The following is a 12303-nucleotide window of genomic DNA, read 5'->3' on the forward strand; positions in this document are numbered from 1 at the left end:
AATGTCGACATATGTGACACTAGCAAATATGTGCAATGCATCACAATGGGCTTCTTGCTACTCTATGCTTATTTAAGGGTTACATTCCATGCTATATTTGTTAGTTTTTATTAGTCTTGTCCAATGCCTTTATGTTTTAGCATTCTATGACACATGTCTTGAAAGACCTAGTTTTGGTTCCTTGCAACACCATTCTACTTTCAGATGTACACAAATGTGAAATATGGAAGATTCCTTGATCCTTGCAATAGTTCTGAAATCCCAATGTCTTATGCCCACTTCCACTAAATGAAGTTTAGTGTCTTCATCATCTCTTTGCCTTTCTTCTTTGTCTCTACTTTGAACTCTAAGAAGTTATTGAAAGCCATAGGCTTTTGACATAGAGAGTGCACCTAGGGATTCCTATTGTGAACATCTATAAATATCATGAAATATGTTGCTCTATTGATGAAGCTTGTTCTCACAGATATGCACAAATATTTATACCAACCCAATTAAAAAACTGTGTGCTATGCCTTGCCATTAGGAAATTCCTAACAAGTTTGATGTCATATAATTCAAGCTTTAGAAAATTCATTGGTTTCTATGTTTGTAGTATACTATACATCATATTAAGTTTATGCATTGCATGCAAAACCAAAAAAATTAAATGACCATACCTTAGGTATCATAATTTACTTTGATGAATCATTAAGGAAATTTTTGTGATGTCTCTAGCAACTTTTGCCTCAAATTGTAAAGGCCATCAACTTTATTGTCCTCACAAAAAACTCAAAAAAAAATTCATTTATCCTTGATTAAGCACTTGCCATCATTGAACACCACTTTGAGATCAATCATAGTCATTTTATTTAAAGGTAATAAGTTGTTCTTCAGACCACCACCTCTTTTATGCCATACTTTGCCATTATCTGTCTTACGAGTGTGATCATGGCTAAACTTAATTGATTCACCCATAGATTGCAAACATAGGTTTTCAAACCATTTTTTCTTAGCAATCATTTTCACAATCACATCTGAATCAATGTATTGCATCGAATCAAATGTTTTGAATCACTTGCATTATCCTTTGAAAGCCACATCAAATCAAATTGTTATACTTCATATCTACTAACACTTCATGCTTTTATACTTCTACAATTTCTATCCTGATAGGATTGAGAACTACAAGTTCATATTTTTCCTTGGTCTTAAACTTCTATGCTTGAGAAGCTACAAAATGTTACACTCCATACTTGACAATCTCTCATTATTTCCAAGATGTTCTCTTTTTGTGCCATATAGCTTCTAGATTGTTCATAGGCCAAGAACATTTTTATGCAAGATAAACTTGAGATAAGAAAATAATTAGCTTTCATAGTCTTATATGTTGGGACCTCATCTTGAGGGTTTTGCCAAACAATAATAACACTAAGTTAGAAGTGCCTAAGGTAAGCAAAACAATCACATGATCTCAACTTTTTTAGAGGAAGCTTAATATTATGTGAAAAATATGATAAAAATCACTTTCTTATAAGAATGGATACTAAGAATTTTTTTCATAAAATACATCTTATCTTAATAACCATCTTTAGTTCATATAAACACGACCACTTAAAAAAAATTAATTAAAAAATAATAATAATAATAATAATTTAGTTTCAAAATAATTCAATAATGGCATCCATTTTGAATATATCAAAATATCTCTCATTCTATGTATAAGTTGTATAAAAACACCTTTTGTATATATAGTTTCACACTTCATATCTTCGATTTTTTATAAAAACGAAAAATTATATTAAACACAAAGTCAATATGTATCTAAACCACGTAACCCTCACAACTATCCTTACGGAACAGATTTAACATGGATATTAGTGTCAACACTAATTTAACAATGACAACAATTTCGAGTACAATGATTTTCTATAATATTTTATATATACTAAAAGCTTTACTAAAAACGGGAAAAGTACTGCCTCAATAGAGATTTAAACCAGATATTATTAGTTAATTAATCATTTTCAACCTAAAACCTGTCCGCAGTCCATTATTTAAGGAGTAGTCTTTAACGCGACTTTTTGAAAGTTTTTCCGGCGATTTTTTCCGGTGAAAATCCTGCAGTAATTTATTGGAATCCAAGTTTGATAGCTAATTTCTGCACAATGAAACCGTCCCAGGGGTTTTTCAGGGTGCTGAATCCGAATATGCAGTTAAAAAACCATTTTAACTGCAACAAATCATGATTTCATCTCAATTTCTTCCGCCGGATTCCGTCACCGGAATCTCAAAAAATCGCATTATAGACAACTCCATTATTTAATAACAGCATTCGTGTGGGGAGTATCCAAGTTGAGTTTCCAATCTTAGCAAATAGTTTGTCGGCCTTTAACCCTCTCACAATCCAGATTAAACATAGTTATTGTGAATCAGGAACAGTTAACCTCTTCCCTTATGAGGAAATAGTTTGATAGTTTGAAAGTTCATAACTTAGAGAAATGATTTTTTATATGTCAATAATTTTTCAATACTTGCTTATATTATATCAAACTAAATATAGATAATTATAAATAAAAAGTGTTTAAAAAAATCCTTTACCAGACGAACACCCCCCAGTGAAGAAGCATGAACACAAAACAGTGAAGAAGCATGAGGAGGCCAGGGAATGGAAGTAGATATATAGATTAAATTTCTCAAAATTTCTTGACACCCGAATAGGCAAAAATAAAAAAGAGTTCGCCTTAATACAATGTTAAAGTGCTTATTTGCTAAGTTTCATATCTAAGATCACAAAACAGGCAGCCAATTTTACAATAGGGAGTGTCACAAGCTCGTCTCTAACGCCATCCACAGGACCATCCACGGGTATTTTATAGGCTGCCAACTATGCAAAAAAGAAATGTAGATAAAAGGCTTAGGCAAGAACTTTTGTCAGAGCTGCTAGCACTGCTTCTCGTGTGGGAAGAGCAGGGATTGCCCCCCTCTCAGTAACCGTAATTGCACCACAGGCATTTGCAAACTTCAATGCCTCTCTCAGGCCCTCTTCTTTCTGCACAAAACAAGAGATTTCCTAGTCATTTCATTAGAAAATCAAATTTATTGAATAAGATTCACAATTATTTTGTCAAAAGGAAGAAAATTTCAGAATGCTCGTGATCATGATTCCAAAGAATGTTGCATACGCTGTATTTACTACTATTTATGATTGAACGGACCTGCAATAAAGTGAGGTCCTTAGCCAATTGACTAAGAATTCCACTCACAAACGCATCTCCAGCACCAGTGGTGTCTACAGCTTCCACTGCCAGGCCTTCCACTCTTCCGCTAAAATCCTGATACACATTAATCACCACATATATATAATTATTTTACTTTGACTGCTGTGGTAAAGCTCCCAGTCCTTATCAGCACTAACTACAGATTCAAAGAAATAACATGGAAATACTCTGATATCAAACATAAAGGATTTCCAAGTGTGTGCTAAATTATCTCGCTGCAAACCCAAAAAAAATCCCTTTATCCAACAATTTAATAAAAACTTCATATGGAGATTACTTTTCCTAAAATTACTGTTCCCTTATACTATTTTAGTAGTAATCAACATTAAAATGGAAAGACTTTATCATCAAATATACAAGATTTCAAAGTGTCCGGTAAGTTCTCTGGGTGCAAATTCAAAAACATGCAAACCCAAAAATAAACTCTTACTCCGACCATTTTAAAAAAGTGTCCGGTAAGTTCTCGGACTGCAAATTAAAAAATATGCAAATCCAATAATAAACTCTCTTCCTCTAACCATTTTTAAAATTTCATATGATATCGCATGGGATCATTTTTCCAACTATTCTGTAAAAGTACTTTCTTCCAACTATTTTAGGGTAATCCCACCCATTCCGAAAATGTGAAAGCTAATCGCAAAATAAATCCTTCGCATACAACATAGAAAAACCATATGTTTAACAGCTTGCGCTATTGTTTTTCGAAACAAATGTTGAAGAAACACTACACGCAATTTTCTTTGAGCAAATATGGAATAGCGTAATATTGTTTTTTTAAGTAAATTAGAACTTTCCACGGCATATTACAGCTTGTAATATTGTTTTTTAATTTTTATAGTCAAAAATGGTAAAATGAGAGTTCTGATTTTTTATATTGTTTTTAAATTTTTATGGTCAAATATGGTAAAATGAAAGTTCTGATTTTCTACAGAGACCATTATGAAAGTGTTTATAATGACATATAACTATTTATAATGTAGGTTAATTGAGTTTATCTATGGTGGTCTGGAGGAATTATTGTTTGTAATATTGGTTAATTGGGTTTATAGTGATCGGGAGGAATTATTGTTTGTAATATTGGTCAATTGGGTTTATGGTGGTAGGGAGGAATTATTGTTTGTAATATTGGTCAATTGGGTTTATGGTGGTCCAGAGGAATTATTGTTGTGTTATTGAGCTTGAGCCTCAGTAAAGAACACCCCTGGACAGTTTAATTCCCAAAATTGACTTCCATCCTTAACCCTTTCCCATGAGGTTTACCTCAGACCTAGTAGAGAATAAACCCTACTCAAACCAACTAATTCACACCTCATGAATACATATTGAACTTATTTTAAATATATTGTTCCAATGACTTAAAACCTTATTGTTATATAACCTTGACCATTGAAAAATATCTCACTTTTACTTGTACACTAGAAAACAAGGTTCTTGATTACATAGAAAAAAACAACTTATAATATTGATTTTAAAATAAATACCAAAAAATTATTGAATATATTATTCTTATTTTGATGGTTGAAGGCTCCTACAAATAAAATACTGAGATTTAATAAATGTATTGTTAAAACTATTTTAAACTTTAAGCTAATAAAAACTATTTTAAAAATAATTAAAAAAAATATAAATATAATATAAAATAAAATAATGCGAGAAAACACTCAAAAAAGAGAGCAAAAATCGCCGATATGGAAAAAATTGAGATGGGACCGGGCCATACAAACAGCCTAAAGTTCAGTGAAAAAATTGGGTTGGGGCTGGGCCATACAAACAGCTAAAGGTCAAGCCCTCAACAAAAGGACTTTTCACATATCCAAGAAACCAATCAGCGCATTCAGTACCACTATCTGTATCACAAATTATACCCAATTCTCAATCCTCTTAAAGTAAAACGAAGCTCGCTTTACCACGAGATGATATATAAATATAAACTTTATCTTAGCTATAGATGAGGTGCAGATTTTACCTTGGTGTAATATCTACATCCTTGCTGGCCTTCAGTCACGAGAAGCAATTTGAGGTTTGGATGGAAAAGGTTGCGTACAACAGTGTCGTCGAATGGATCTGCACCTCCTGTTAAAAATCCTACTTCCTCTTCACTAACCTGTGAAACAAGGGGACCACGATTAAAAGGGAAGCATGACTGTAAGCGAATCTGATAAATTAAATTTTATATAAGATAAGCATGAACATAAGAGCAATTCATTCATTATATATATATATGAGAAAATTATAGTCTAATGGGTAAGTTACTTTGGTCAAAACTATTGGTGGCGACCTTACTACCATCCTCTTAAATCACGTGCATATGTATCACAGAGAGGAAAAATCATCGTTCCAATTATACTTCCTAAAAATTGCAAGTCGAAAATATAATTGCGACATTAGTACCTTAATTAAATCTGCTTTATCCCATATGCTTAAAATACCCTCCCGAGCTTCGCTCGCTGATGGCCATAATGGCAATCTGAGATTGGGATCATAAGACAGTAAACTGCCCGTGTCTCTAGCGATTCTCATGGCAGCCAAATGGGCAGACTTACAGGGGTCCGTGATCAGACTAATTGATCCATAATGGAAAATTTTAGCCTGCAATCACAAACACAGTTAGTAGGAGAGACCACTGCAACTCTCATTACCAAATTTAAATCCCAATTCATAATACCTGTTGGATTAAGTCCACGTCAAGCTCGGATTCAGTTAGTAGCATATCAGCACTGGGATTCCGGAAAAACATAAACTCTCGTTCACCATCGGCTTTCAATGTGACAAAAGCCAAAGCAGTTCGAGCACCAGGATCAAAGCGCATCCCTTTGTGCTCCACATTATTTTCTTTCAGAATATCCACAAGCATGTGCCCAAATTCATCTTCGCCAACCTAAATGGGAGCATCAATTTCAATAAATAGAATCATTAGGCACAATGAATAGTGAATGGATATCAAGTAAAACCACTTTGCTCTTGCCGTTACATGGCGTATACAGTCCATTTCCCTTCAATCTATTGAAAGCCCAATAATTCATGATAATGGGGGCATAAAGAGCATTGATGCAGAGAGTGGGATTATAGCAATGAGCATAAAACAAATTTTTGGTATTTTGATTTTTGCATTTTGATGCTTGAGATATATATATTGACGTATATAGAACACCATTAATTTGCTTTTAATTAAACACTGAGTCAGAGAGTATTATCCATATGCCAGTATTCTAACTGTGTAAGTTTTTTCGTATATCTTTTTCAGGAGTTTAAAATTCTTCAAAATTTAACTGCCCAAAATTTTATCCAATCAAAAACTTATTTTAAACCACAAAAATATAAAATTTAACTGAAAAATTAGTCTCATTCCAACCAAAAAAAATCCAAAATGGACCCGCCTTATTCATATTGATTAGGGTTATAACAATTCGGATCGTACCTTCCCTAGAAATGCGGATGAACCTCCCAGCCTTGCTATACCAACGGCAACATTTGCAGGGGCTCCTCCTGGAGCTTTCTTGAATGCAGGAGCATCAGCCAATGACACTCCATTGACCGTTGGGACAAAATCGATCAGCAATTCCCCAAAGCACACCACTAGCGGGGACACCTCAGATGGTTTCCCATTATTGTCGTCTTCACTCAATGCTTTCACTATTAAACCTGCATTTGCAGAATTAGTTGTGTGGACAAAATAGTCTATCAAATCATCTTTAACATTGAAAAAGAAGAGCTGTAAGTTAAATTCAGGTACAAACACATCCGTGAGCACTTAAGGTAGCAAAGTCGTTAAATTAAGGAAGTAACTTGTAGAATCCCAACCAGATGAAGTCTGGTCTGCAGTTATGTGATCAGGGAAGAAGAGCTTTTACAGTGGTAGAAACAGTTTCAAGAGGCACACCATTGCAGTCACATCACACAATACACGTAGGAGGAGGAGATGAATACCACCTCTGGCAGCTAATTTAACATTATATTAGTGGAAGAGACCACTGCGAAACCACCTAATGGTATGTTCAGCTTTCTAGGTTTCTATAGTCCAACGTTACTATGACCTTTATGTCATTGGGTGTTCATACTACGATCCTTGGGTGATTGGGGTGTTCATAAAAGTGGTTGCCTTTTGACTGGTTGCTAAATGATGATTGCTTGCTAAATAATAATGTGTGCTTGTTCGACCTTCTTGTGTTATGACCCATGAGTACAAAATAATAATAATAATAAACACAATAAATAAGCTTATGGATGATTAGTAAACAGAATAACCAGCAGTGACAGAGTAATGAACCGTCCATAAACAGATTACCAAGCAGTCTGAATAAACAATGAATACACAGAATAACCAGCAGTGATATGGCATAATAAACAGAGTACTATGCAGTTCAATTCTCAAGTTTGGCAAATGTAGTCTAATGAACAGATTATCAAACAGTCTGAATAAATAATAAACTGAGTAATCAGCAGTCCAATTAGCAGAGTTTAGCTTCTTGGAATTTTTTAGTTTAATAAACAGATTAGCAATCTTTTGGAATAAACAATGGACAGAGTAATAAGCAATCCCATAAGCAGTGTTTATGCCGGGTTCGGCATCTGGGAATAATTAAATAAGCAGTCGGAATAACAGAGCAAAACGCAGTCCCATAAGCAGTATGGAATAGTTATAAAAAAACCAAGTAGTCTAAAGGAACATTAAACAGAATAATAGGCTGTTAAACAGAATAATAAGCCATTGAATGAATAATAATAGACTTATTATTATTATTATTATCTAATTTTAAGGTCACAGCTAAGTAAGACACCAAATTGGTGTATGAGACCTTAATTTTTTTTAACAAGGGACCCATCTCCACGCTGTGATTTGACTACTAAGTTTACAAAGGCATACATATTCTACCCCTCTGGTTTTGAACCTGTGACCTTTTAAGAGGAAACACATAGTTCCCTTTTTAGAATAGTTTTACATTTTGTTTTTCTACTTCAGATTGGTTGGGAGATTTGGTCTTTATGTCTATAGGATAGTTTATATAGGCCGTGTTGCACTTAAATAAATAATGGTTGATTGGTTAAGTGGTCTTCTCCTTGGTATCTGTGGGTGAGGTGAGGAACTGTGAGATGTGTTGTGTGGGTACGTGAAAAGGAGCTGTTTTTAGTGTAATTTTTTAGACTTTCCGGTGTCAGAATTGGGTGGAAAAATTTGAGGTGAAATCTTGATTTGTGTTATTTAAATTAGTTTTTTCACTGTATATATGGATTGTGATTTCAATAAATTCCTGCCGGATTTTAGAGAAATTTGACCGGAAAAACCCACCATATAAGCTTCCAAAAAGTCAAACTAAAAACAACTCCGTGTGGAAATAATGAATAATAATAGGTGAAAATTTTATAATCATTTTAATAATCATTTTCCAATAAACAATATGCACCATTCAGCAGAGTAATAAATGGCGGGTAGGTAACCGTGGGATATGTTGTATAAGTATGTGGAAACAATGAGAGAGAAATCAGGTAAGCAATTTGTTAACTAGAGGTCATTTACGAACAAACCCCACGTCATTCCCTGACAAATAATATGCACCCTGAGTGGGCAAGGAACTGTGGGATTTGTTGAGTGGGTGTGTGAAAACAATGAATGATAATCCCTAAACATATAGGCAATTAATTTTACATCATTTTTAGATAAACCAATAGTCATTTTCGACAAACAATATGCACCCATCAGCAGAGTAATAAATGATGGTTGTGTAATTGTAAAATGATGAGGGAGAAACTAGATAAACAATTGGTTAACTAAACGTCATTTCCCCAACCCACTTATTCGTGGACAAACAATTTGCACCCCTCAGCAGAGTAATAAATGGTAGATTCAGCAGAGTAATAAATTGGTGGGGGTAACTGTGGGATGTGTTGGATAAATATGTGAAATTAATGAGGAAGAAACTGAATAAACACAATTTGTTAACTAGACGTTATTTCTGGATAAATAAACCAGACATCATTTCCCCACAAACCAATTATTCCTGGACAAACAATACTCAGCAGAGTAATAAATGGTAGATGTCAGCAGAGTAATTAATGGAGTTGTCTGAGTTTTTGGAAATTCCGGAATCCGGCAGAAGAAATTGAGGTTAAATCTTGATTTGTTGCAGTTAAAATGGTTTTTTAACTGCATATTTGGATTCAGCACCATGGAAAACCCTTGGGACACTTTGATTGTGCAGAAACTAGCTATCAAACTTGAGATTCCAATAAATTGCTTCAGGATTTTGACCGGAAAAACCCACCGGAAAGGCTTCCAAAAAGTCGCATTATAGACAACTGCGTAATAAATTGGTGGGTGGGTAACTGTGAGATGTGTTGTATAAGTATGTGAAATTAATGAGTGAGAAACTGAATAAACAATTTGATAACTAGACGCCATTTCTGGATAAATAAACCTCCTTCTCCGACCATATGTACCCAGTATCAGAGTAATAAATGGTAGGTGGGTAACCATGAGATGTCTGGAATAAGTATGTGAAATCAATAACAATAAAACTACGTAAACAATTTCTAGATAAACTAGATATTATTCTCAAACAAACAATATGCACCTCACCATAGAGTAATAAATAGTAGGAAAATAATTTATTAACTAAACGTCATTTCCCCACAAAGTTGACATCATTCCTCAACAAACAATATACACCCTTCAACAAAGTGATAAATAGTAGATTTGCAATGTGTTATGTAAATATACACCCTTCAACAAAGTAATAAATAGTAGATTTGCACTGTGTTATGTAAATATGTGCAAAACAATGAAAAAAATTGAGTGAAAAATTAGATAAACAATTTATTAATTAGATGTCATTTCTAAACGAACCAAATGTCATTCCCTACCAACAATATACACTCTTCAGCAAAGTTACCCAGGAAAACAACATGCACCCATAATAAATACGGTGTATTTATTACTCTGCAGAAAGGTGCATATTCTTTGTGAAGGGACTATGCTGAAAAGTGCATATTTTTATCAGGGACTGACGTCTGGTTAATAAATCTACCTTATCTGTAAGTCTGCGAAAAGAATTAACAAGTGGGAAACTGTGAGATGTATTATTTGCAGACAAAAATGAAAAATGACATCGGTTTAAGAAATCTATTTATTATCTTTTTCAGGAAATTCATTTACAAATTAGGTTGGAATTTCAGGGAAGCCCTAGATCCAGAATATGAAATTTTAGAAATATGAAAGTTATATTTCAATAAATCAGATCATAAGGTTTTGTATTTTGAAATTTTGACCATTTAAAATCATTGAAATTAAAAAACGAAAAATGAAATAAGTAAAACAAGACTTTTCCAAACCAAATGAAAAAGTTAAAAACGGAACTTTGATTTCGAAACTTTTGCTTTTTCTACACAAATGGAAAGATTACGATGAAACTTTAACTCGAAAAGGGGAAAACAAAAATCCCGAAAAGACTGAGTTTGTAAACATAAGTAAGACCCACATCCTGCGACCTTTAGCCAATTAAGGCGTCCAGAGCAATGGTGATCTGTTCTCAACTTTTATGTGCTATTGCACATCGTTCTCAGGTGTGCTCCTTATGCCCTTATGCCAATGGGGCGTTAACAGTCGGCCTGTGATTCCTCTTCTGCTTTATAGATAGTAAGTGTGTGAAAACAATCAAGACTGAACAGAATAACATAACAATCCAGATAGGCTGTATTAGCTGCTTAAAATAGTTTCTCTAACTTCAAAATCTCTTACCCCCTTTTAGTCAGTAAAACTAAATTCCAGTCAACTGCAACACTAAAACTAGGATTCAATATCACGGGCGAATTCACCATTTGTCATAACCGTACCAGTAAAAGTGGAGTGCATGAACCCTAAAATTCCCAATCACAGCATCGCAGATCTACAGAATACACGCATTTCTCAAGCCGAAGGACAGCTCTAAACCATATGACCAAAACCTCTCAGATCAACTCCAAGCATAAACGAAAGTAATCAGATGCAGCACTGGAACAGCAAAATTACTACCTGAAGCCGGCCGTTCGAAGGTATTCCTTTTGTGTTGAGCCTTGATTTCCAGCACTCTGCTCAGAAACGACGATCTGTAAAGACCCTTGGACGGAAATTGTGAAGTTGACAAATTGATAGTCTTGGCCTCCAGAAATCCAGAGGACCCGGCCCGATTGAATGTGGAAGCTGATGATGCAGAAACTGCAGCAGCCATTGCCATTCTCTTCTGATCGGATCTTTATGAAAACTGGTCGGCGCTGGTAGTAGTAGGATAGAACGGAATTTGACGAAAAATATGGCAGTCTAGGCTAAATCCTTCTGTTCATTCCAAAAACACAGTTGGCAACAGGCAAGTACAACTCTGGGAATTGTCTGAAAAGTGTGGTATGTTGGGGGCAGTATTTATTCTCAATCGATGTGGCCAATTGTTTCCTCAGACCTTCCCGGATTCGCTCCCTGCACCGGTTTTTGCCTCGTGCATCCGCGATTCACTATTACCTCGCCGGAGATGCAAAGGGGTGAACGCCGAGGCCTAACGGAGACAGATGCCCCACCTAATACCTCATGCGTTCGTTTGACGGGGCGACCTTCCATTCACGGCAACACCTAACGGAGACAGACCCCGCACCTAACCCATTTTGCAATTTTTACCTTGCCATTCAAATGCATTTTGTTAGGCGTTTCTGACGGTTGGTATGTCTTAAAATGAATATACTTTTTTTTCAACGATATATGCATTATGTAAGTATCTATGTATCACACAACAATGGATTTTGCAGTATCTATGAATAGATGTTATTGTTTTTTAGTATGTGTCTATTATTATTATTAAATTATTTTCTTTTTAATTAAGAATTTGGGTTCTTTTAGGATCTAAAATCCAAACACATTGGTTAGTCTATTTTTCTTTTATGAATCATCAAGGGGTTGTTTCATGCACAATGATGTTGGTTGGTCATGTACAATGATATTGATATTGGTTGTTTATATATGATGATGTCATTGTAGGTTGAAATGTTAAGATTTCTCTATACACGAAGATGTTGGTTGTTTATA

General features: G+C 34.6%; 1 protein-coding gene across 1 annotated transcript; it reads right to left on the bottom strand.

Moving 5' to 3' along the window:
• Window positions 1-2648: 2648 nt before the first annotated feature.
• On the bottom strand, window positions 2649-11844 carry LOC149180126 (putative fructokinase-7). The gene is made up of 7 exons (XM_089415906.1): window positions 11266-11844; window positions 6679-6902; window positions 5926-6138; window positions 5652-5849; window positions 5227-5364; window positions 3198-3314; window positions 2649-3031 (listed from the first exon to the last, which is right to left on the bottom strand). The coding sequence occupies exons 1-7, from the start codon at window positions 11465-11467 to the stop codon at window positions 2897-2899; spliced, it is 1227 nt and encodes a 408-aa protein (XP_089272032.1). The 5' UTR covers window positions 11468-11844; the 3' UTR covers window positions 2649-2896.
• Window positions 11845-12303: the final 459 nt, after the last annotated feature.

The sequence above is a fragment of the Pinus tabuliformis genome, chromosome 3_2, assembly GCF_031772625.1.
Source record: "Pinus tabuliformis cultivar Carrire ecotype Pingquan chromosome 3_2, CPIR1, whole genome shotgun sequence".
Lineage (NCBI taxonomy): Eukaryota > Viridiplantae > Streptophyta > Pinopsida > Pinales > Pinaceae > Pinus > Pinus tabuliformis.